Source organism: Chinchilla lanigera, unplaced genomic scaffold (assembly GCF_000276665.1).
Source record: "Chinchilla lanigera isolate Chin_1 unplaced genomic scaffold, ChiLan1.0 scaffold00041, whole genome shotgun sequence".
NCBI lineage: Eukaryota > Metazoa > Chordata > Mammalia > Rodentia > Chinchillidae > Chinchilla > Chinchilla lanigera.
The window spans coordinates 7691542-7716853 of record NW_004955442.1 but is presented as its reverse complement, the minus strand read 5'-3'; the positions used below and the strand labels follow the sequence as shown (position 1 = coordinate 7716853).

At 47.7% G+C, this 25312-nt stretch overlaps 1 protein-coding gene across 9 annotated transcripts; it reads right to left on the bottom strand.

The window, feature by feature from the left end:
• Positions 1-470: 470 nt before the first annotated feature.
• On the bottom strand, positions 471-25084 carry Tvp23a (trans-golgi network vesicle protein 23 homolog A (S. cerevisiae)). Of its 9 annotated transcripts, none has more exons than XM_013517909.1 (6): positions 24525-25084; positions 24164-24243; positions 3422-3566; positions 2839-2928; positions 2500-2628; positions 471-969 (listed from the first exon to the last, which is right to left on the bottom strand). In XM_013517909.1, the coding sequence occupies exons 1-6, from the start codon at positions 24531-24533 to the stop codon at positions 829-831; spliced, it is 594 nt and encodes a 197-aa protein (XP_013373363.1). In that variant the 5' UTR covers positions 24534-25084; the 3' UTR covers positions 471-828. The 9 variants fall into 9 exon arrangements, with proteins under 9 accessions (XP_013373363.1, XP_013373368.1, XP_005391240.1 ...); XM_013517914.1 differs by having other exon boundaries at positions 3530-3566; positions 24525-25074; XM_005391183.2 differs by lacking the exons at positions 24164-24243; positions 24525-25084 and adding exons at positions 8761-9425; positions 10228-11954.
• Positions 25085-25312: the final 228 nt, after the last annotated feature.

Genomic DNA, 25312 nt, shown 5'->3' with positions numbered 1-25312 from the left:
TGACAAGGCCACAGAGCCTGAGTACGGTCTGGCTTTGGCCTGGCTGTGAACTTGGCCGCTCAGGAAACAGGAGCCACCTAGACCTTGGGCACAGTGGGACAGGGCCTGCACTTCCTACAAGCTTCACAGCCACCAGCCTTGATCCATTTCCCCCCAAACGCTGGTGAGTCTCCATGTCCTCAAGGCCAGGCTTCTGAAAGTCACCCGGGGAGGGAGCAGCCTTCAGAACTGCCTGCCGCGGCTCTCTGCTTTGTGAGCAGACTGGCCGGGAAACTTGCAGGACTGCCGGCTTCTTGTCTTGGCACACCGCAGCCTTGTTCAAATTTAAGATTATTTAAACCATGCCAGATGAGCCGGGTCAAATTTTTAAAACTCCTGTTTCTCACTTCTAGGAGTATCTGTTCATTAAAAAAAAAGTAATTCCTTCCTTAATTCTACAGGATTTTAAAGAAAAACACACAACCAAAATGTCACGAAAGGACAAACGCTGTCTGATTGCACTTAAAGGCATCCCTCGGATAGTCAGCTGCATAGAGACAGACAGTGGTGTGGCTGGGGCAGAGCGGTGGGAAGTTAGTGTTTAATAGATGTAGTTTCAGCTTGGACAGGCGTAGGTGTCCTGGAGATGGGTGGCGACTGCACGACATTGTGGATGTATTTAGTGCCAAGAACTGCACACTTGATAATGATTTAAATGTCAATTTGGTGTAAATTTCACCACAGTGAAAAGAACTGTGGCAGGCTGGCTGACAGGAGGGTTACACAAGTTACGGTGCCAACGGCCTCCTTCACTCTGCACGGCTGCAGGGTCGTAGTCCAGGCGAGACCTCAGCAACTCACCGTCTGGAACACCGTCTGGGACAGAAAATTGGCTGTGACCTTGCTGATGTTGCTCTCGCCTCCCATCTTACAAAGGATGTAGCCATAGAGGTTCGCAGCTTGGAGTGAAATCCCAGCAATCACAAGAGCCTGTGCTTGGGCAAAGCAAAGGAAGTCTGCTGAGAGGAAGCCTCCAGCACCCACCAGCCTCTACTGAGCAACAGTCACGGATGCCCCGCAGTCACCAACCCGGCAGCTGGTGCCCTCACCACCTCACTTCACAGAGAGGAGAGGACAGAAGCACTGACAAGCCAGAGCTGCCCTAGGCCAGGGAGCGGGAGAGTGGCAGAACACCAGGGTCCAACCTCCAGAGCCTGCACTTATAATTACAGTGTCGCTTAAATCACATCCACATACTTTGTTACTCATTCAAAGAACTAAATTGTAGCGATGAAATACTATGCCTCCAAAATAGAACCTCACAACTCCCTGGCTTATTCCCACCTAGCCAGGGCCCCTCATCCAAGATAGAATGAAACACGCTGTTTTTTTAAAAAATTCCTTTCTTGGGACTGGGGATATAGCTCAGGGGTAAAGCAGTTGCCCAACATGTGCAAGGCCCTGGGTTCCATCTCCGCACTACAAAATAAAACCAAAACTTGGCTCAGCATTACTTGTAAAAACCAAAAGATCACTGACAACCAAATAACCATCAACTGATGAGCAGATAAACAGCGTGCTCTATCCAGACAACGGAGTAGTTGGCCGTAAAAAAGAATAGTTTATTGACACACACCACAGCTCAGATGGACTGTGAAAATACGCTAACTAAAAGAAGCCAGTTATGAAAGACCACATGTTGTATAATTACATTTATATAAAATGTCCTACAATAGGCAAATCTATGGAGATAGATTAGTGGGTTCCCGGGGTTGGGAGAACAGGGACATAGAGGGGTGATTGCTAAAGGGTACAGAGTTCCTGGCGTGATGAAAATATCCTAATGGGCTATCCTGACTGCATAGTAGCCCATCCTGTGTCTCCTAGGTGAGAGAATAAATCAGAGCTGTGAGGTTTTATTTTGGAGGTATAGAATTTCATTGGTATGGTTTAGTCCTTGAGGAATAAATACCTAAATATAATTTAAGCAACATTGTAGTTATAATTGCAGACTCTGAAGTCTGGACCTAGTTCTGCCACTCTTCTGCTGTCTGACCTAGGGCAGCTTTGGTTTGTCGGTGCTTCTGTACCTCCCCTTCCTACCTACACTAGACATGGTGTACTTTTATTTTTGCTTATATCTGTCCTTTTTCTTTCCCTTACCCCTTCACCCCTCGCCTTTGAAATAAACTTTTGGCACCATTAAAAAAAGCAAATACCCTAAAATTGATCATGATTATGGTCTCACAGTTATGACTACTAGAAGCCACTGATTATGCAATTCATATGGGCAAAACATATTGGGATAATAATATCTCAACAAAGCTGTTTCAATGTAAGTAACAGTGAAAGCTTACTCCTGGGACTGCTGGTTTGTAGAGCTGTCAGCAGGGCCGGGGATATAGCTCAGTGGCACAAGTGCCTGTCTGGCAAGCACAAGGTCCTGAGTTCAATTCCCGGTACCCCCCCCCAAAAAAAAAAAGATGTCAGAGCAATGTTAAGGTCAAGGTGTTGCCTTACCAGCCACTTCAGCTTCAAGGAAAACAGGGTGCTGAAAAAGAACACTATCCAGATCATGGGACAGATGATGAGGCCGAGCCAGAAGATGCGCGCCTCAGCTTCCGTAGCGGCGATGTGACTTGGAGAGACCTATTGGGGAAAGTGCAGTTCTCAGAACTCGCAAAGATGGCTGTCAAGAGCATTCACTCACTCTCCTTCGTGTTACACACGCCTTCACTGCACAGAGCGCCCGTGTGGGGCAGGAATCAGCTAGTGTAGACAGAACTCGGAAGGAACCCACTTAAACTTCACACAGATCTTTCTCCGATTCACATTCCTTCATCGGGTCACAGAGCATACCTTTCTGGCTTCAAAAACCCAGTGGCTTTTGCCATCTTCATCAATCTGGTTCCACCATCGGAGGCCCACCATGAGTCTTCCGGTTACATTCTGAGGAGAATGGACAAAATGACCAGAGGCCTGCCAGGGGCAGAATGTCATCATCCTGATGAATAAAATGAAGGTCACCAGCTGGTGTTAAACTGTGCTGAGAACTGGACGAAAACGGGCATCAGTCTGTGGTGATTTCCTCATCAGTTTTTGATGCCTCTGATAGCTAAGCTTACTTTAAAAAGTGAGCCCCCTAAAAACTACATTTATATATTCATGTTATATATGCTTACGAAATTTTCATATGTAAATTTTATAAAATTCTAAAGCCACATGGGATTGTCACTCCCTAATGGAAACGTGCACGGTGACAATTGACACTGAGAACCTGTTTATTAAACACTAAGCAGTGCACTCTTAATTTTAAGTGACACTGGCTTAGTGCAGTATCTGCCAGCAGTTTAAACCAAAGATGAACATGTATAGGGAAAGTCACCATCTGGGAACAAAGCACATGTGCCCCGAGAGAGCATCACAGGAGAGGGAGCCTTACCTTCACAGACCAGAAGTCAAAGGACAGAAGGAGCAGCACAGTGACAAAGCAACCAGCAAAGCTCTTGCTGAACCAATCACAGCACACATAGGTGACAATGGCACTCACTCGGAAGAACAGGTGGAAGAAGGTGGCCAGGGGATGCCTAGGAAACAACCCAGAAGGTGCCCTCACTCCCGAGCCCAGCAGGCGGTCACAAACTCCCCCAGTCGGAGTTCCCAGGCCACTGGTGTCTGCACGGAAGGTGCTCCAAGCCCAAATACAGGCAGCGGCGCTGAGGACGCATCGCCACCTTCCCAGTCCCGAAACCATCATTATGACGCTCGCAATATTGTTTTCTGTCCTTCGAAGAATCCAGTACTTTCCCCTGCTTTGACTCCAAATATCACTTGCCTAGTTTGAAACAGTCAGCCTTAAAGTGAAACAGGACTACAATCACTTGCTTCCATCTAGCAGTGATGGTGCGATGGTGCCCAGTTCCCTAAAGGCAAAGGATGGTTATTCCGCTAGTAGCAGCACGTGCGATCTGCAGGCTGAGGCCTGGTGTCCCCAGGGTGTGTATTCAAGGGAGAGGAAGTGGCAGGTCCACCTGGTGCCAGTTGCCGAACAGTGTCACCTGACTGCCACTGACATTTAATCGAGAGGAAGATGATTCTTGTTCACTATGCCTTGTGACCTGCCAAAAGCAGAGTGAGACCATGAAAAGCAGTCATCCCGCATGAGTTTAGTGAGGCTGGGAGAACAACAAAGGGTGAATTCTCGAAAAGAATAAACAGTTTGTCTGGAGCAGGAAACATGCCTACAGGGGTCGGGCCAGCAGTGACAGTGGCGGGTGCAGGCCAGAGGACACACGCAGTTTGCTGTCTTTCTTTGGTGTCTCAATGTAAATCAAGCTCACAGATAGAGAAGAGTACTCAGCTGGAATGGACAGAGCCGCAGCGTAAGCCTGATGACGCATGGCAGTCAGAACATCACCTAGTGCCAGTGCCAGACAGGGACAGGAAGGGAAGGGTGGCTCCCATGAGGGGAGGTGACTTCTCAACACGGGACCTGGCATTGCCAGCTCTGCCGTGTCCACAAGAAGCCAAAAATTCAAACTTGTAATGGCAAATGTTTTAAATGATGGCAGCTAATGATTTGAATATAATACCACAGATTGTGTTCCTCACTGGACTGCAAGCTGTCAGTGTGCTGACCCTGGAGCAGAGTTACACATTCTGTGGGATTTTTAAAGTGACAGGGGAGGTCAGAAGCCATGGTGGAGCTGCAGAGGGAAAGATCCTGTTTGCCTCCCCAAGTGGAAATGTGAAAGAAGGAAGCAGATTGGCATAAAATTATGACGTATCTCTGGATGTGGTGGTGCAAGCCTGTAACCCCAGTGACTCTGGATCCTGAGGCAGGAGGATCAAAAGCCTGAGGCCAGACCTGGGCAACTTAATGAAACCTTGACTCAAAATTTAAATTTAAAGGACAGAGTGTAGTTCAAGAGTAGAGCACCACAGGGTTCAATCCCTAGTACACGTCCCCACACACAAATTATTGTGGGGCAGCTGGCCACCAAGACACCAGTAAATAGAAGCTGAGTTCAGTCTCGGCCCATCATTTACTCCTGACGTTTCTGGAACACTACGCAGGCAAAGGGGCTGTGGTATAATACTGGTAGTTTGCCAGAGCATTCCCCTTGTGCCTTTCAGAAACCTGGGCAGTCGTGGTACCCCAAAGGAGAACCAACCCAGGACACGCACTGGCATTTCAGAATTAGACATGATCATGGAGAACATCGAAACTTCCTGGAATATTCCAGAAGATTGTTGGAGTCTCATACCCTTTTTGCCTTAATCCTTATTGAGAATTTTTCAACTCTCAATATAGTTTGCCCCTTGACCCTGAAGATAAAATTTTTTGGGGGGGTGGCTACTGGGAATCAAACTCATGACCTTGCGCTTACCAGGCAGGTGCTGTGCCACTGAGCTATATCTCCAGCCAACCCTGAAGATAAATGCTCTTCCAATGACTGAAAGTTTTCCAGGACAGAGACCATGTTTAAGATTCTTTTAAATATTTTAGTTAGTACCTGGTAGGTTTGATTCTCCGCAACTATAATTGCTGTGTTGAATCTTGTGATTGAGTCAATTAAGATCCCTGGGAACATCTGTCTTTGGAAAACAATATGGATGCAAAAGATAAAAGCAACACAGATACTGTATATATATTCTCCAGGGTAAAACCTGGAAGTTCCCGCGTGTGCCCCTGTCCACCCACTGTTTTCTTTTACTGGTTGTGGTTTTCCTAAAATAAAATGCAGAAAAAATTCCAGCTGTTGGAAGGTTTTTGTTTTGTTTTGTTTTTGCCTTTTTGAGGCAGGGTCTCATTATGCAGTTCAAGCTGGCCTTGAGTTCACTCTGTAGCCCAGGCTGGTCTCGAACTCGCAATGATCCTCCTGTCTCAGCCTCCCCAGTGCAGATTACAGGTATGTGCCACCACGCCCGGCCTCTTCGAAGGTTCTACTAAGCTGAGTCCTGTCTACCAACCTGCTTATAACCTTAACTTGTACTGGAAGATGTTACTATTATTATTCAGGCACTGCCCAAAAGAAGAGAGTAGGCCTTAAACTATAGCTTGGAACCTGTTTTATACAGGTTGCTCTTGAGGCACCCCCACATCCTCATTTAGTCTGCCTCGGAGTTTGCTGAGCCTGGGCCCCATCTAACACCAAGGTGACCTCAGACTAGTTTGCTAGTTTGAAGAGCTTTGAAGGCCATGGTTTAAACCCTCTTCACTCTTCCCTACAGTGGGTCCTCTGCTCTGTAGCCACCTCTGCAGCTGTGGCACGTACACGCATGCATACGTACACACACTCATGGGCACAAACACACACCAATCTGCTCCACCCTCCAGGCACCACCTGGGAGGTCACCCTTGAGGAACAAACACCACACTGGCTCCCAGCTGCCTGGGCACCAGCCTGCCAGGGCCTCGGTGCTCTAAGTAGCTCCTGGCCTTCCCTACGCCATGTGACCTCTCAGCACCTCCTGTCCTTCTGTAAAGTGGGAATGCCAAGAGAAGCCACTCCTTAGGGCACAGAACACTTCAAATGAGGGTGGCATGCTCAGAGTGCCCGGAAACACTGTGCCAACAACCAGGAGCCGCTGTCACCGTCTCAGCCCACAGCTGCTCTCAGAACAGTTCCACTCCCAAGGGGCCACACTACAAAATTCCCACTCTGACCACAACTTTCTCTTCGAGGGGATCCCCCAGGACTCCTGATCCCTCCGTGTTCCCTCAGATGACCTATCATGCTCATCTCTAACAGGTGACATTTTCTACTCAATAGGAGACACTCTCCCCTCCACACACCAGGTCACCAAGCCTGTGACCTCGAGAAGAGCAGAGAAAATGAGATCGATGTGGAAAGGGGGAAATAAAATCACTCCAAGTGTTGTCAGGGGAGGGAGGGTCTTGCTGGGTATATGTCCAAGTTTCCTGTATTTGTAAATCCATTTCCAGTTCTGGGCCCCATACTCAGCGTCTTCCACCTTGCGGGGAAGCACAGTTGGCTGTAACCTGGGATGTGCACAGGAGTCACCTGACGTCTTAAACTACATGCAAAACACATGGGGACGCAGCTGTGAGGTGAGACCTCAGCATGAATCTTTCAGTGCTATACCATGTTCAGCAAACTACAACCCAAAGGCCAACTCTGCCCACCTCCTGTTTTTATAAATAAGATTTTATTAGAGCACAGCGAGCCAGATATGGTGGAGCACACCTGTAATCCTAGGACTGTCGGTGGCTGAAGCAGGAGGAACAAAAGTTCAAGCCCAGCCTGGGCATCTTAGTGAGACCCATCTCAAATGAAAAACTTTAAAAAGGCCTGGGAATGTGGCTTGGTGCAAAAGTTTTGGGCTCAATCCCCAATACTAAAACCAAACAAATAAAAAACAACGAGCATCCCTCCCTACGCAGTCACTGGTCTGCAAAGCTTATATTTCCCCAGAAAGTACAGGTACAATTATGTGATGAATTAGGCTTCACTCCAAACAAACCAAAATGAAGCAAAATGTCACTACCACTACCTGTCCCCGCCAACCCCAACATCACAAGAACCCACTTTCGAAAGCTGTAGGGTGGGACGTGCCTGACTGGCAGAACCGATGGATTGTGTCAGAACCTAGGACAAGGTTACATCTGGGGTGAGTGTCTACTACAACCGGTGTGCTTCATATGTGCTACATCTCAACCCTAAGTTCCTGTTTGAATCTACTTATCAAAGACAGGTCTTTGTAAGTCACTCAAAAATTGCTGGATGTGATACAAGCCAGCCACCATAACTCTCAGCATTTTCTCAAATGAGTGGCTGCATAAAAATGAACATGTAAATGTTTCTAGCAGCTTGACTCATAATTGCCAAAACTGAGAAGTAAGATGTTCATGAGGAGTATGGACAGACCATGGTACATCCAGACAATGGCATATTGGAAAATGCCACAAAGAAATGAGCTATGGTGACACAAAAAGACACAGAGGAACCTGAAACACGCACTGTGAAGTGGAAGAAGGCGGTCAAAGGATGCACTGGAGTAATTCCAGCTCCACAGTGTTTCGGGAAAGATGAGGCTGTGGTGATAGTAAAAGAGCAGTTGTCCTCAGGACATCTGAGGGGTGGAGAGGGGGAAAAACAGGCAGAACACAGATCTGCAGGGCAGTGACACTACTCTGTGACAATACAGGATGGCTGCAGCCTCTGTACACTATGCACAAAAGACATGTAGAACAGGAAGAGGGACCTGTAAATGAACCTGGGACTGCAGTTACTAAAAGCACATTGGTCGTCAACTGTAATGAACAGTGCAAAGCTTTACTAGTAGGGGAAACTGTGGGGTGGGGAAGAGCTTAGAGGATCTTTATTTCTGCTCCGTTTTTCTATAAACCTAAAACTGCTACAGGTGCTCGCTTTGGCAGCACATATACTAAAATTGGAACGATACAGAGATTAGCATGGCCCCTGCGCAAGGATGACACGCAAATTCAAGAAGCATTCCATATTTTTTTTAAAAACTGCTACAAAAATAAAGGCAAAGGTGATAATAAGGTGGATGGACAGAGGAAGGTCTCTCTAGACAGAGGACATAAGAGTGTATTGGGGCGTGGAAAATGTCAGCATTTGCTCAAGTGTGCTGAAAACTTACATCTGCACAGCAAAAGCAACGTGCATATTCACAGCAAGGCATATACAGCCCCACCCATCAGCAGCTACGGCAAGTTTGATGTGGGAGAAGGTTGGTTCATCTTATGTTCAGCAGCAATCGCGTGGTTTCGGCAGCACATATACTAAGTACCTGTCATCTCTGAGACGCCTGTGCATGCATTCTGTATTCAGTGTGCTGCAAGTCTGAGGGAGACATTCTTGTTTCTTCTTGGTGCTCGAGATGCTAGAATCTGTTTCAAAATAATTGAGGAAGCCGGTGCAGTGGTGCATTTCTGTCATCTCAGCACCCTGGGAGGCTGAGACAGACGGGTCAAAGTTCAAGCTTAGTTTGGGAAATTTAGTGACCCAGTGAGACCCTGTCTCAAAATTTTAAAAGGCTTGGGACTCTACCTCAGTGCGAAGGTCCTAGGTTTAATGCCTCATACTACAAAGAGAAACAACATAAATAAATAATGGGGCGTGGGGAGTGGGTGGGGTGAGAGTGGACCAGGCGGCCAGCCACTGATAATGACAGAAGCTGGCAACGGGAACATCAGGTTCATTGCTCTCTGTACTTTTATGTAAACTTGAATTAAAAGGTAAGAAAAGAAACAGCCTCCATTTTGCAGCAAGGCAAGAGGCCTTTCAGGGTAAACCAAGCCCACAGGCTGGTTGGTATTCTGGTGTCTTGGGGGACCACCTGTGGTTAAAAAAAATTAGACCTAAAACTCCCCAGTTGAGTAATGGGTCATCATAGCTGGATGCTGGAGGAAAATTCCAGAACACGGGTCTTCTCTTCTGGGCTTACTGATTCCTCTGCAAAAAGAAAAGAAAAAGGCCCTGTCTGGGGTACAGTGCCCATCCTCCCCCACCTGTACAGTGCAGTACAGTGGAAGCCAGAGAGTTCACACCCACCATCATGCACCATCCTTGTGGTTTACAGCCCCAGACAAGGTACAGTGTAAGCTGCTTTAAGCCTCAGATTACCCATCTGCAAAGTGGAAGAGTAACATTTACTTCAGATGCCTGAGTCTCCTGGGAGATAAAACACCCATGATGCCCAACCAGAGGGACTCTTCAAGTGACTGTGGCTAATGTCACTCTACTTATTTTGTGACTCATTCATTCACAGTGAAGATTTCTGAGAACAGAACTAGGGGCAACGTGACCAGCGATGCTGTTTTTGGAATCCTTTGTTAGACTGATGTTTTTCCCCTCGTTAAAAATGAAGCAGGTGTTGCTATTTATTTCTTCAGCCCAGACACCCACTTACACTCAGATGTTTGCTAAAAGTGGCATGCAACCATGAAGATTCCAGAAGAAGGGGAACCCGAGGTGTTGAGAGGAACAGCTAGTAGGACGGTTCTCTGAGAAGTACACAGATTGGCTGACCTCAGGCCCTTCACCCACTAGCTCACCCATGACGCCAGAAACTTGCTGGAAACACAGGATCTGCAGCTCCACTCTGGAGCCCTGGGCCTGGGCCTGCATATTAACAAGCTCCAGAAGGTTCATATTCATGGGTCAATCCAGCTTCCACCCATTTGCAAGGTCAGCCAGCGCCAGTAACAAAGCGGGTGAGGACTGAAGGAAGCCAATCCTCAAACAGCAGAGGTACCTGTGAAACCTTCTGAACCAAGGGTCTGCAGCACCACAGAGGATGGGCCCCCGGCTGGATTTGATTCTCCTTCTGGAAGGATTCAGATGCCATGTGGGCTCCGCTGTCCTTCTGAGTGCAGCTTCTGGCCTTGCATGACGGCATGTCCTGCCTATGTCTGTGGAGCACGATGGGTGGCTTCTGGAACTGCCAGATGTTCAAGAAGATGCTGATTGCATAAAGCTCATAGTTTCCACGCAAAGGTCAGCACAGCAGAGGTTTGTGTGTGGAAGCGAATGAAGAGCAGACTTCCCTCTGGCCACCACAGTTTTTCCCTCTTGTTTCTGTTCTTTATTTCTTTTTAAAGAGACATCTCAACTTTCAAGGTGGGTATGCACAGCATCAGGATGGGGGTGGGAGCCGCGGGGATGAGTCAGCAGCCCCGATGCTCGGCCCCGGCTGGCCCGAGTGCAGATGCTCACCTGCAGCTGCTGTAACGAAGTGCCACAAACTACGTGACCTAGCACAATGGAAACCCACTGTCACGGTTCTGGAGGTCATGTCCAAAATCAAGGTGCCAGCAGTGCTGGTTCCTCCTGGAGTGTGAAGGAGAATCCACCTCTGCCTCTCTCCCAGCTGCTGGTGGCAGGTGGCCATCCTTGGTATTGCTTGGCTTAAGGCACACCGTTCCAGTGTCTGCTTATGTGCTCACACGGCCTTTCCACTGTCTCTGTCATCACGTGGCTACCTTCTAAGGACCCTAGCATACTGGATAAGAACACACCCTACTCTAGCATGACCTCATCCCAACAAATTACATCTGCAAAGACCCTGCACCAAAGATGGTGACATTTTGAGGAGATTGGGACCTCAACATCTCTTTTCAGGAAGACATAATTCAACCCTTAACACCTGCCTTAAACAAATGAGCCCAAAGAAGAAGGTGAAGTAGGATGGATATTGTGAGCTGTTTTATAGATGAGGACACTGATGCCCAGAAAGGTGAGGTCACAGCAAAGGTGATGCATGCGTGTGGTGTGCTGTGTGAGAACACTTGCTGGCGTGTAGGTGTGAACCCCGCCATGCTCCACTCTTCTGGCCCGTGTGTCTCCTGAGGACCATCCACCATGGTGTGATGAGGAGCTTGCGCAATGCAGCTGTTCTGAGTAGCACAATCATCGCAACGACCAAGGATCAGCACCAAGCATCATGGCTGCCCGTGGAACCAGGAGATCATCAGGGTAACCATGGGGCCTGAGAGCTAACACCCCAGGGGAACACAGTGCGGCTCTCAACTCTTCTCTATTGCAGCCAGGGCTTCTTAGAGAAATATTAGAGTACAGACTCTAACCTTTGGAACATCCTGAAAGCAAGGAATCTGTCACAGACTGCAAGATCAGGTTACAAACACTCAGAAGCCAACAGGAAGAGGCTCCCACTGATCAAAACTGAGACAATCTGCAAAGCAGAACTCATCTACAAGCACATATGATACTTAAAAAACTGTCATTGATCATCTACTGGAGGTGCAAGGAAGTGATTCATTAACTTGAAAATTTAGAAACGAAGTGTGAGAATCCAGCATATAGATGTCTTTTCTCTATAAATTTTATCTAATAAAGAATAAATGATAAGGGCAGTTTCTCTTTCTAGATTATTTCAGCTCACAAATAAAAATGCAATGATACAATTGCAATGCCATACTGCTAGGTGTGGTGATGCATGTCTGTAGTCCTAGCTGCTTAGGAGGCTGAGACAGGAAGATCACAAGTTCAACTCCAGGCTGGGCAACTTAGCAAGATTATGTTTTTTTTAAAAAAGAATGTTTTAAAGGGCATGGAATGTAGCTCAGTAGTAGTGCTTGCCTAGCACCTAGTATGCAAAGTCCTGGGTTTAATCTTCAGTATCAAAGCAGTTAAAAAAAATTAAAACACCACCAGGCCACAATCCCTAGTTAATTTAAATGTGGAGGTATGGAGCATCAATGGCCAGCCAGCCAGTTGTTAGGGTCCTCCAGATGAATGAACACCCTATTTTGAAGCCACTGGGTGAAAACATCACACCCAGATCACATCAAGTCTCTGCCTCTAGGGGCTGGGGATTTAGCTCAGTGGCACAGCGCCAGCTTGGCAAGCACGAGGTCATGAGTTCGATTCCTGGTACCGGAAAAAAAACAACAAAAAAAAACAAGTCTCTACCTCTAGCTACTCATTACAATAAATATGGGAGATGTATTAGTTCACTTTCTTTTGCTATAACAAAATGCCTGAGGCTGGGTACTTCATAAAGAATAGGGGATTATTTAGATTACAGTTTGGGTGCTAGCACCTTTCTGGTGAGGCCCTTTTACCTGCATCACAACATGACAAATGGCATCATGCCAGGAACACATATGAAAGGGAGAGGTCACATGTCAAGATAAGAAGCCAGAGGGAGGAAGGGGCCAGTCTTGCTCTGCTATAACAACTCACTCTTGCGGGAAGAGCCTGGGATCCAATGAACACTACATTATCCCTTCCAAGTGTAGTGCCTCCAACAGCCTAACTACCTCCATGAGGCCTAGCTCTTAGAGAGCCTACCACTGCTTAACACTGCACCCTGAGGACCAAGATTCCAACACAGGAGCCCCTTGGGGACATGCCACATCCCAACCACAGCAGGGGACAAAGGAACAAACTAAAGGACACAAACAGGATGCATTCAGCAATTCCAGACCATGACAAGGTCTACAGCAAGCCAACTCAATTGTAAAAGAGAGAGATGAGCTAGAGATAGAGCTGAGTGAGCAAGCGGGGGGAATGGGGTGGCTACAGAATAGAAGAAATCTTACATAGAAAATGAATGTGTGAATGTTCTTTCAATTACAGTTCAAACAAGTTGATAAAAAAACAAGTAAAGAAAAGGACATTTGGACACTGACTACATATTTCATGATTTGGGGGAATTATTTTAATTTTTTGGGGGGGGAATTATTTTAAATTTTTTAAAAATTGGAAGTTGTGAAAATTCTATGTAGTTCTGTTTTTTTAAATGGTTCTTGTCCTTTAGAGATAACATATCTGAGCGATATGTTATCTCCACAGGGATGTGACATATGTGGGGTTTGCTTTAAAATAACCAGGGGCAGGGGGAGGAGGTGAGGCGTAAATGAAAGAAGATTGGCCCAGAGTTGATCATTGCTGAGGGTTGTGGGATTATCATATTCTTCTATATGGTATATGTTTGGAACTCTGTGTCATTAATTTTTGGTTTTTGTTTTGATTTTTAGGTAGCCAAGGAGGCAGACTCTTGCCTTTCAAAGTCCCATTGTGTCAACTGCTATGTAACCTCAGACAAGTGGTGTAAACTCTCAGAGCCAGTTTCCTAACCTACAAAATGGGGGGAATCACATCCACCTCCAGGCCTGGAGCACTGGGGGCACCCTGTAGACACCTATGCACTTGTTCCTTCTATGGGTTGCGATCATAGTGACCAGCGTCTGACAAGGCCCCTGTGACCCCAAGCTCCTGATCTTCATACCCTATGTAGTCACCTCTCACAGGGAACCAGGGCTGGTCACCAGCTTGGCTGACAGACTCTATCAGAAGTGACTGCATCAAAGACATGGCTGCTTCCACCTTGGTCACTCTCTGTTGTGTTCTCCCTTGCTTGCCCTGGCTGCTGTATGGGAAGCAGCCCTACAGAGAGGCCCACCCAGCAAGGAACTGAGCCTCCAGTCAACGGCTGCATGAGATGTCTCTTGGCAGAGCTCTCCTGCCCCGGTGGGTCCACTGGGTGACAGAAGCCCACCAACCCCGGCTGTGGCTCCCAGGCCAGAGCCAGGAGCATGGCTGCCCTCCTGGGTTGTCTGAGTGACAAAGGGAATTAAAGACTAAAATCTGGGGACTGAGATTTCAGGTAGGAGGTGGTGAAGGCAAAAACATGCCATTTCTGGACCACCTTTGGTAGTGACAACGCTTGAAAAGAGTAAAGATACTTTTGGGATATAATGTCATTTCTGCACGATCCCTTCCAAGAAACATCACCCGGATCTAACCATGAGAAACATCAGACAGGCCCAAGTCAAGGGATATTCTTCAAAACAGCTGGCATTCACTCTTCAAAATGCCCATGCCACAAAAGATAAAAGAAAAGCTGTGAACCCTCTGGTGATAACTAAATGCGGTGGGTAAGAACCTGGATGGGATCTGAGCCTGGGAGGAAAAATGTGCAATAAAGGACATTGGGATCTGAAACGTACATTAAATACTCTTCATTTCAATCACTGTGCTCTGCTTACAGAATTTCCTGTTCCTAATGCATACACCCGAGTTGAGTGTGATGCACATCTATAATCGCAGCACTTTGGGAGCCTGCAGCGGGAGTATCACAAATTGAAGCCCAGTCTGGGCAACTTAGTAACTTAGCGAGACCCTGTCTCATAATATTAAAAGGGGAGTGGGTGGGGATGTAGCTCAGTGCAGAGGCCCTGGATTCAATCCCCAGTGCTGAAACACACACACATAAACATACACCACTTAAGTACTTAGGGTTGGGGGAAGGTGATTTATTAAAACACACACGCACACAGCAAAATTAACAACACATGGATCTTGCTAAGGATATGTATCAGTTCTTTGCTCTATTCTTACTGCCTTCCTCAAAGTTTGATGTTATTGCAAAGTAAAAAGCTTTTTTCTAAGTCTTTTAAGGACATTAATTCAAAATATTCTTTTCTAATTGAAGCTATCTTGTTGCTGTATTTTACAGTTCTTTTGTTTGGGGTTTTATCAACCACTAAAACTCCCCACTCTGCTGAAAATAGTACATTTGTACTTTTGTGCAGGTGTATTTCTGTTTGCAGGTTAATTTGGCATTCAAAATAATCACTGATGCTAATTTGATATTGTCATTTAAATTGCCCAGGGACCAAAATTAAGTTTATAGTCAACACATAAATATTCTTCATTGATCTTCAACATTTTTAAGAAATATTAAGTTTAGGAAATTAAGCCTCAGGCAACAACACATTTATTGAGCACCAACTGTTCACCACACACACCGGGCTAGATCAAAGTGCAGTGAACAAAACGGACCATGTCCTGCGCTCCTGCACTTGACTACTCTCCAGCGGGCAGGTAAAGAAGTCAAGGAGTGATTTCAGCACAGTGTGAATGGGGTAAGCAGAGTCACACACACACAATACCCAAAAGTGATATGGTGTGGGCCCTGTCAGATGTGCATGAGAGAAGTTCTCACCAGCTGGGCCTGCTCCCAGCCCTTTAGCTGTAGGGCTTATTCCAGGCAGGGCGTCCATGAGGCTCTTGGGTATTTACTGACATTTTAACAAATGCGTGAACCCAGAAGGTAGACATCACAGTTGGCCACTAGGTGGGCTGAGGTAGACATAGGGCCATGGGAAGCTTGGGCTCCAGCCCAAAGTTATTGCGTTGGTCGTGTGTGTGTGTGTGTGTGTGTGTGTGTGTGTGTGTGTGTGTGTTTTGAAGCAAGGTCTCACTACATATTCCAGCCTGGCCTTGAATTCACTATGTAGCTTGCAGCAGTCATTCTGCCTCAGCTTCCCAGAGTGCTGGGATTATAGGCATAAGTCATTACACCTGGCTCTGTACTAGGGAACTGTCACCAGCATTCTTTTCTGGGACATATGGCTAAATTTATATTAATGTGTCAGCACTCACCTCCTCTCCAGGGAAGGTACACACACACGCACACACACGCACACACCCTCAACCAGTGCAAGCAAAGAGGAGCTGACAAGCCCCAGCAATGTCTGGAGACATTTTGGTGTCCCCACTGTGAGCATTCAGTGACATCTACTTGGGCGAGCCCAGAAATGCTGCTGAATAGCTGACAATGCCCGGGAAAGTGCCCCCCAACAAAGGATGGAATACGTGGGTGAACCACACAGTGAAGATGCCACCTGAAAGGAAGCATCAGGAAGTTTGATCATTACCCCTTCTTGTCCCCAGATGCTTTCCTGGCTATGCAGGTTACGGGCCAGTAGAAACGGTCCTTCAGTGATTTTACTGTAGTACAGCTTATGCAATCAAATTCGTGTGAACAAGAAATATAGATAAGGGGAAGTGAAGCTGTTATAAATGTAATGAGTTAATTTCAAAATATGTAATGTTGTGCCCCCATCAAAGAGAACTGAAAGTCATCTAGTTCCCTGATTCTGTGGGTGAGTTTCCTTGGTAATCATGGACCTTCCCTAAAATTAAACAACTAGCTTCTTGGTTAGATGTGCTTGTGATCATGTTTCTATATCTTTAAAACACATTTTGGAAGGCAAGGAGCAATAGGACTTGTTCCCCAAAGGCCCAGGGGAGAGGGTCTTGGTAAAGGGCTCTTACTCACTAAGTGACTGCTTCTGGGCTACCAAGAAAGAAAAACCAAGATTAGTATTCTCCTTAGCAGGCTGGGGCATAGCAGTTAGAGATGGGCTTATGTTGATTTTTCAAGAGCGGCCAAGCACCAAGCTGTCACCTGCCCCCTCTTTTTCTCCCCCACCTCTCCACACACTAACCTTCCAGGGCCCGTGTCACACAGAGGTGTTGGGAACACTTAAGAGGTCCCTCAAATACAAATCTAATTTATCCAAATCCAAACCCAAGTCCCACAGAATAATACAAACCAAGGTTCTCAAAAAAAAAAAAAAAAAAAAAAAAAACCAAGGTTCTCAGCCAGGGGCAATTTTGCCCCTAGGGGACATGAACTATGCCTGGAGATGATGTTTGCTGTCATAACTGGGGACCAGGTGTTCCGCGCATCTAAGGGGTGGGAGCCAGGGAGGTTGTTGAACACCCTGTGGGGTATAAGTCAGACCCACAAGGAAGAATTATTTGGTCCCAAATGTCAGTAGTGCTCAGGTTGAGAAATTGCTCAAAATAGTGAAGGCAATTCTGCACCCACATTTACACAAGGAAAATCAAAGGTCCTCCCCAGAGAAAGAAGCCCCAAATCTGCTATTTTCCAGCAGAGTACTCCCTCAGGGTCTTGTCCCGTGTGACCCTCTAGTCCTCTAAGTACAATGTCATAGAAGATGTCACCTCAAGAGTTAGATCCTGAGCATTTAAACCGCCTCCTTGAATTTCATAGCTGTGTGACATTGGGCGAGTCACTTATCTCTCTCTTTGCCTCAGTTGATTTATCCTTGACATTGATAAAATAGGAACACCTATATTGTAGGTTGGTCATGCAGATAAAAAGAATTATTCCAAGTAAAACACTTCAGATAGACTAGTGCCTACATACAATAAATGTTCTTTGTTTATAACTTTCGCTCAAAAGTAGCCAACCATTTGATCAGAAGTTTAATTCTGGGAATGGTTTTGTGGCCCATGTGGACACAGAAATCCATTGTGGAAGACTTCTTGAAAAACAAAAGAATTACAGGATGAGCTGGTTAGAGATTTATGGTACGCAGGTCCGCTATTTTTATTCCATGTGATGTCTCTGGATCTGAACCCCACTAACATGTGTCTTTCTGTGGCATCTGAGACCAGGACCAAGTTCCTCTCAATTTTACACTCAGCAGGTGGAACAAGAGCCAACCATCACACGTGGACCAAACCTTGCAAACAAACCAGCTACGACTGCTGAGACCAAAAACAGTTTCCGAAAAATAAATCTGTCTGAGGCAGGAGGAGACTGTCCTTTTCGGGCTGACAATCCTTTGGCACCCAAGCCTTTTGGGCTTGGGGGGATTTTGTGCAGACAGAGCCGTGAAAGCATAAGCCTAACTTCTGGTGGAGGGACCGTCTCCACCTCCAGGTAGAACCCCAGTGTGACATTCTGTTCCAACCAAGGACATGCTTTCACCCCGGCCCTGCACACAGAGATTGAGCACAGAAGTTATGCTCATGGTCAAAATAATAGGTAGCATGGAGAGCATACATGGAGCACTGGGGGCCTCTAATCCTCCCTGTACACATTCATTACTCACTTAGATTCTTTATATGACCCTATGATGGAACCAACACCAACCACATTTTACAGATGAGAAAACAGAATCTGGAAGGCACTACGGTCACTGTTTGAGTTCAAGGTCACTGATGCAAGCCTGTCTGGGAATGACCTGGGTCCCCCACAGCACTGGAGGATACCCAGGGATCGCTAGATCTGCCTGCTGGTTACCCTTGGGTTAGGGAACCATGAGCTGGCAGCCAGGCTTGGGTCTGGGTGAACGGAATCACAGGAAAGCTTGATGCAAAACAGAGGCTGCATTCTCTGATGCAGGGTTACCCACTCACTTGGGCTCTGGCCCCTGGCAGCAAACACAGCCCACATGGATGAGAGAGCAAAGGAAGCCAGATGGGGAGCAGTGCTGGGTATCGAGAAGATGAAGGTGCTGGATCCCCGCACTGAATCCTTTTACCACTTTATGCAAAACTTATTCCTGTTTTTTGAGGCCTGTGCCAGCTTAAAGCCATGATTGCCCTCGGAGGAGGGGGGTGTTATCAGTTGCCTGGGAACGGTGGAATCGAGGCCCAAACTCAGGCCTGACTGACCAAAAGCCCAGGCTCCTCCTGCTCCCCCATGGCAGCTGGAGGCTCCCACTCACTAAAAGTGGGTCTGCAGCAGAGTCTCACTAACAGAGTAACCACAGGGCCCCAGAATTTCACTCCTAGGTATGAGTCCAAGAGAACTGAACACAGTTGCCCACCCAAACCTGTACACAGATATTCCCAGCAAAGGTACTTGTAAGAACCAAAAGGCAGATGCAACTCAAATGTCCATCAGTCAGCTCTGAGTGGATAAAGAAAATGTTGCCAACCCATACAATGGGACATTACTAACACATAAAAAGGAATGAAATACTGACAAACACCAAAATACAGACAAACATGGGAAGCAGTGTGCTCAGTGAAAGAAGCCAGACAGGAGGCCACATTTGTATAATTTCACCCGCTAGCATGACTGGGCTAAGGAATGCCCAGATAGCTGCTAACTATTTTTCTGTGTGTGTATGGGGGGGGTTTCTGAAGATGTTTCCAGAAGAGAGTGGTATTTGAACTGGTGGGCTGAGAATGAGGATGCAGCCTGCCCAGTGCAGGTGCGGCCCAACCAGCCCATTGAGGGGCCTGAATGTGGAACAAAAAGGAAGAGGAAGAGGGAATTTGCTTTCAGTCTGAGCTGGGACATCCGCATCTTTAAGAGGGGAATATGGTGAATGCTGCTGCTGAATGTTATTCAACAGAAAGGCAGGTTCATAAAAACATTACAGCATGTCCTCAGCCACCTTATTCACTGGATCTGGCACCCTGCAACTTCAAGCTCTTTCCAAAGTCAAAATGACCACCATCAAAGGTCAGCATTTTGAATCAATTCAAGACATTGAGGTAGCCGTGAGAGCACAACTACAGACACTCACGAAAGAGGACTTCCAGAACTGCTTCAGAAGTGGCAAGAATGACGGGATAAGTGTGTTCAAAGTGAGGGGGAGTATTTTGAGTAGTAATAGCAATGTGTCTTTTACTACAATAATTTTTTAAAATTAAATATTCACTGTATTTTTTTATTGCACTTTGTATCTTCTGCCCTCAGACATTGGTGCTTCTGGCTTTGGGGCTGTTGGCTACAGACCAGGATATACATATATCTTCTAGTGGCTCTGTTTCTCTAGGAAACCCTGGCTAATACAGATTTCATTTATATAAAATATTCAGAATGAGCACACTTATAGGGACAGAAAACATTTGGTGGTTGCCAGGAGCTTGGAGAAGGAGAAAATGGGAAGTGACTGCTTGATGGGTATAGGGTTTTTCACGTGGGGTGATGAAAAAATTCTGAAACTAGACAACGGCTGCATGACCTTGTGAACATACTAACACACTGAACTACAGACTAAAGGGTGAATTTAAGGGATGTGAATTACATTTGATTTAAACACATACAATATGACACTAAAACCATACATAAAAGTAAAAATAGACAAAAAGAATGACTTAAAAATGTGTGTTCATTAAAGAATGGAATCCAGAGTGGAAAGGCCACCTCTGCAGCTTGAGAAAAGATTTACAGAGCACGTATCTGCACAGGGCGAATATCTAGAATATATAAAGAACTCAGCAACCGCCTCAAATCAAATAACCTGATTTAAAAATGGGTAACATTTCTGCAAAGATGAGACACAAATGAGCATATGAAACGATGCTCTGCATTTCTGGTCATTAGGGAAACGCCGATCTGCACAAGGAGACACTGCCTCACACCCACTGGGACGGCTACTGGGAAAGAGAGCAGGAAACCAAGGAGGGATGCAGGGAGGAGGAAAGGGAACCAGGAAATAACAAGTGTTAGAAGGATGTGAGGATTAGAACCATTGCAACTGTTTGTGGGAACATAAAACAGTGCAGCTGCTATAGAAACAGGTCAGAGGTTCCTCAAAAAATTAAAAATAGAACTATGCTACAACCCTGCAATCCCACTTCTGGGTATATATCCAAAACACATGAAGGCAAGGTATCAAGAGAGATTTGCACACCCACGAGCACTGTGGTACTGTTCACAATAGCCAAGAAGGGAGGCAACCCACGTGTCCGTGGGAGAATGGACTAACAAACGTAGTACAAATTTATATAATACAGTATTATTTAGCCTTAAAAGGGGGGAACTTTCCGACATGTACTACAGCACGGACGGACTCCGAGGACATAGGCTAAGTGAGGTGAGTCACTCACAAAAGGATGAACACTGTACGAATCCACTTTCATGAAGTGAGTAGTCAAATTCATAGAGCCAGAAAGTAGAATGGTGGTTACCCAGGGCCAGGGAAAGGAGAGCTGTTTGATGGGTATGGAGTTTCAGTTTTGCAAGATGAAAAAGTCCTGTTTCACTTGTTTCATATGAGAATACACCGCACACGACTGAAGGGTAGTACTAAAAATAAAGACGTTGTGTTTCCTTTCACCACAATAAAAAGGTCAAAACAAAAAGAAAAGCCCACCCACCCACACACACACAGCAAGGCTAATATCTCCTCTACCTGCCCAGCACCTCTGCCGGTCCCCAAGGAACCCTCAAGACAACACCATACCTCCAGCCTTGGAGCCAGGAATCGTGAGGGCAGGGACCACATCCCCACCCCCAGAGCACAGCTCCTCACCTGGCTCCCAGAAGATGGTGGATAAACATTTACTAAATAAATCGTGCAGCCATCACAAGGCAAGGTGAGACTGGCACAAATGTCTCCATTTCACACTCAGATTAACGGAGGCCCGGAAGAGCAAGGCGACCTATCCAAAATGACAGGCCACCAGGCGGGGAGGGGAGCAGGGACTCAATATCCCAGGTGGGTTGTAGGGCCCCATCCACACCACCTCCCTGCAAAATCAGCCTGAGATTCACCTCACTGTGGAATCTGCATCATGACTCTCACACTAGACTACTGCTCCTGAACTTCTATGGATCATAGACTCACTTGATAATCCAATTAAATTTTGTCTTCTTGTCCTAAAATAACATATTATATGAAACTCAAGCGAAAGCTTTCAAAGGGTTTCCAGACACCCAAGGAGCTCAGGTAAGATCTCCCTTTCCATTCTGGTATCTGGGTGAGTTTGTTTATCCTCAGGATTCCCTGTGTGCAGCAGCATCAACTAAGGGTCGCATTTTAGATTCACAATCCTAGGCACAACCCCTGTAGATCTGGCTAAGTCCAGGGTGGGATTTAGGAACCAGCATTCAGCACACCAGCAGATTCTGGGACCAGCAGCTCTCAAACACACAGGGCGTTGCTGCCTTCAGATCTCTGACTGATGACTCCTTGAGCTCCTGGCCCCTCCTTCCAGCTGCCCACTTAACCTGGCTCCCAGAATGTCCCACCATAACCCAACAGTGACTTCTGAGCTCAAAAGGGGGTCTGCTTGAAAAAATATACAGTGAATGTCTAAGTCTTTAAAAAACATTACAGTAAAAATTACACTGCTGTTATTCTGCCTCAAAATACTCCCCCACACTTTGAACACACTCATCCCATCCTTCCTGCCACTTTCTGAAGCAGTTCTGGAAGTCCTCTTTCGTGTCTTCAGCCACTGCTGTGGCTGCCTTGATGTCCTGAATCAATTTAAAACACTGACCTCTCTTGGTCATTTTGACTTGGAGGAAAGAGTCAGAAGTTGCACAGTGCCAGATCCAGTACATAAAATGAATAAGGACACACTGTGATGTTTTCACAAGTCTGCCTTTGTGAATGCGCTGGGCAGCGGCATCCACCACATTTTTGATCACCGCTGCTAAAGATACTCACAAAAGAGGGCTTCCCAGAACTTCTTCAGAAAGTGGCAAAAATGGTGGGATAAGTGTGTTCAAAGTGAGGGGGAGTATTTGGGGGAGGATTAACAGCAGTGTGCCTTTTACTGCAATGAATTTGTAAAACTAAACATTCACTGTATATTTTGATCACACTTTGTACCATTGCCTCATAAGCGTCCCTTTACCTCCTCAGTCACCAGACCAGAAGCCAGAGCATCACCTCTGAATACCTCTGTCCCCACCTCCCATCTTGACACCAGCAAGACCACCAAGGTACCTCTGGGCCCCTTCTCCCTGTCACCTTCCCAAGAGCCCAGGCCCAGCCTCCCAGCTCATGCTCCCTGCTTCTGTGGGTCCTCCAGCCCATCCTGCATCCTGCAGTCCCAACCATGCCCGCTGGTGTCAAAAACTGGAAGGAGAGAAGGGCAAAATCAGAGTGCGGCTGAGCTGTGGGAGCTTCTGGGTATGTGGGTGCTTAGGCTATGGGCAGCCACGTTCACAGGCACGGGGTCATTGTCGGGGGTTTCACAGAAATTATAAATTGAGTCTAGAAAACATCCACGATCATCCTTGTCCTGCTTTTTGAGCCAGACTGGACCACGGAAACTCCCTGTTCTTTTTTGCTCACAGCTGGAAGCCCTAGGGCTAGTGACTGCAGCGGTGCTCACAGGGCCAGATAAGGCCGGCTGAGGATGATAAGGCACCTGAGGAAGCTGCAATTTCCTCACTGCTCCCCTATCTCATCCTTGCAAGAATGCTTTGTTCTCCTTCCTAGCCCACAGGACCCGTCACCACTGTTTCCGGAAATACTCACTGCACTTCATGCACTGTCCTTGACACAGATGTAATCAATAAATACCAAGGTTCTGGCTGCTTCTGGCCACTGGTCATCCCAGATCCCTGCTGCACCGATATTTTGTGTCTTGCTCTTTCTTCTCCCTGTGCGCTGCCGTAACACTTGGCAGGAGACTGGGGACCCGCTGCAGGGGTCCCCGATAACTGGCACCCTGGAAAGGGTCTCCGATAGGCCATTTCCTTTTCCTTGCTGTTTTGCCACTTTGAGGATGGAACGTAGGACCTTGTGGATGCTGGGTAAGCATCTACCACTAAGCTACACACAGCTCATTTTTCTTGGTCTTACTGCCTCATAAGATGCAGAAGGTCACAGGCAGACATGTGACCTTTCACAGGCCGGCATGTGACCTTACCTATAATAAGTCCATCTGGCTGAGCAGAGACTAGACTAGAACAAAAAATGGAAGCCCTATTTCACCTGTCCAGCCCCCTGCCAACCCCCACCCACTCCTATACTGCCTGCGGCACAGTGGCCTTTCTCTGACCCTCCAAAACAGCCTCGGGGCCTTTGCACAGGCTGTTCCCTCACTTGGAACCCTCTTTCTGGAGAGTCTTTCAGGGCTCACCACTCAGGTCTCAGGTCAAAGGTCACCTCCTCAGAGGCCTTTTTCTTCCCCATCCTGTAGATTTTCCTCCTCTCTGGCACTCCAGGATTACCTTGTTAAGAGCTTTGCCAGTGCAGTGTTTGCCCTCCCCTCCCCTCCCCGGGACGCAGGCTCCAGCAGGGCAGGCACTGTCTGATCTGTAGGCCTATAGTAGGTGTTCACTATATCTTGAAAAATGAGCGAATAAATGAATGAACTTGCAGTTTTAGGGACTGCCTGCCCAAAGCCAGGTCCCAACACACCTGATCTTGGCTTTCCTGAAGGCCAGCTCCTCTTCGTTGCCGAAGTCCAGGGACACATCCTCCGTGTCGTCCACCAGGGCCTGGAGGGACACGGGGCCAGGTGGCAGGCCCACCCACCGCTGGGCACACCCGACCCGGCCTCCACTGGGGGGAGCGGGGTGTACAGGAGACTCTGCACCCTTCCTTGGGTTCCCCAGTGGTCCCTCGGGGATGCAAGGCCTTCTCCACGCTCCTGCCCCAGGTCCCGCGCGTCCCTTCCCTGTTCTTGGTGCACTCCTCCTCCTCGCGGCCTCTCCAGCGCCCCGCGGGTCCCTCCCCAGCTCGCGTGCCCCTCCCGGCCAGAGCACCACGGCAACCCTACCTGCTTCATCCTCCGGGCTAAGGACTCAGGCTTGCGGCCGGCTGGAGCCTGCGCCCGCGGTTGGCCTGGCGCAGGTGCGGGCGGGGCGGGCGCGCGCCTACGGCGCAGTCGCGGGCTGGGGAGGGGGCGCGCCGCGGGCGGGCGGGGCCAGGAGGGTCTCGGGGGTTGGGGGAGAGCGCCCGCCACAACTCAAGCAGGCTGCGGCGGCGGGGGCTGGAATCCGGGCACCTAGGACAGCGATCCCGGGAGAAATGGTCCGGCGATACTGGGGGTATTCCAAAAACGTAGAAAGCTCGCTAGACTGAGGAATGAACCGCTGTCCTTGTCCAGCTGCCCCAGTCAGGGCCAAGAAAGAGCAGGGCTGCCGAGGCGCTAAAGAAAAGCACATTCCCAAGCCGGCGTAGGCATCCTAAGGGGCTGGGGTGGAGCCCCGGAATCGGCTGCTGAGCCACAGTGAGGTCAGTGTGCCTCAGGTGCCAGGCAAATGGGGTGCAAAACAGCTAGTAACCCATGAAGGCCTTTCCTGGCGTCCTCCGAGGGTCTTTCCGGCCCAGCACACGGTCACTCCCTCTCCTCTGGCCCTCTACCCTCCTACTCCTTAGGAGGAGAGGCAGAGGGCAGCGGATATTACGATTCCAAGGCCACTAGTGCCCTCTTTGTCCCTCTGTCTCCTGGATAGTTTCTGTTCCCCACTCTTGGTAGCCTCCAAAGCCCACCCTATTCTCAGCTGACCCCCAAGGGCCTGCCAGGTGTTTGTGGAGGAAGAGGGTTTCTGCCTGAGGGCTGAC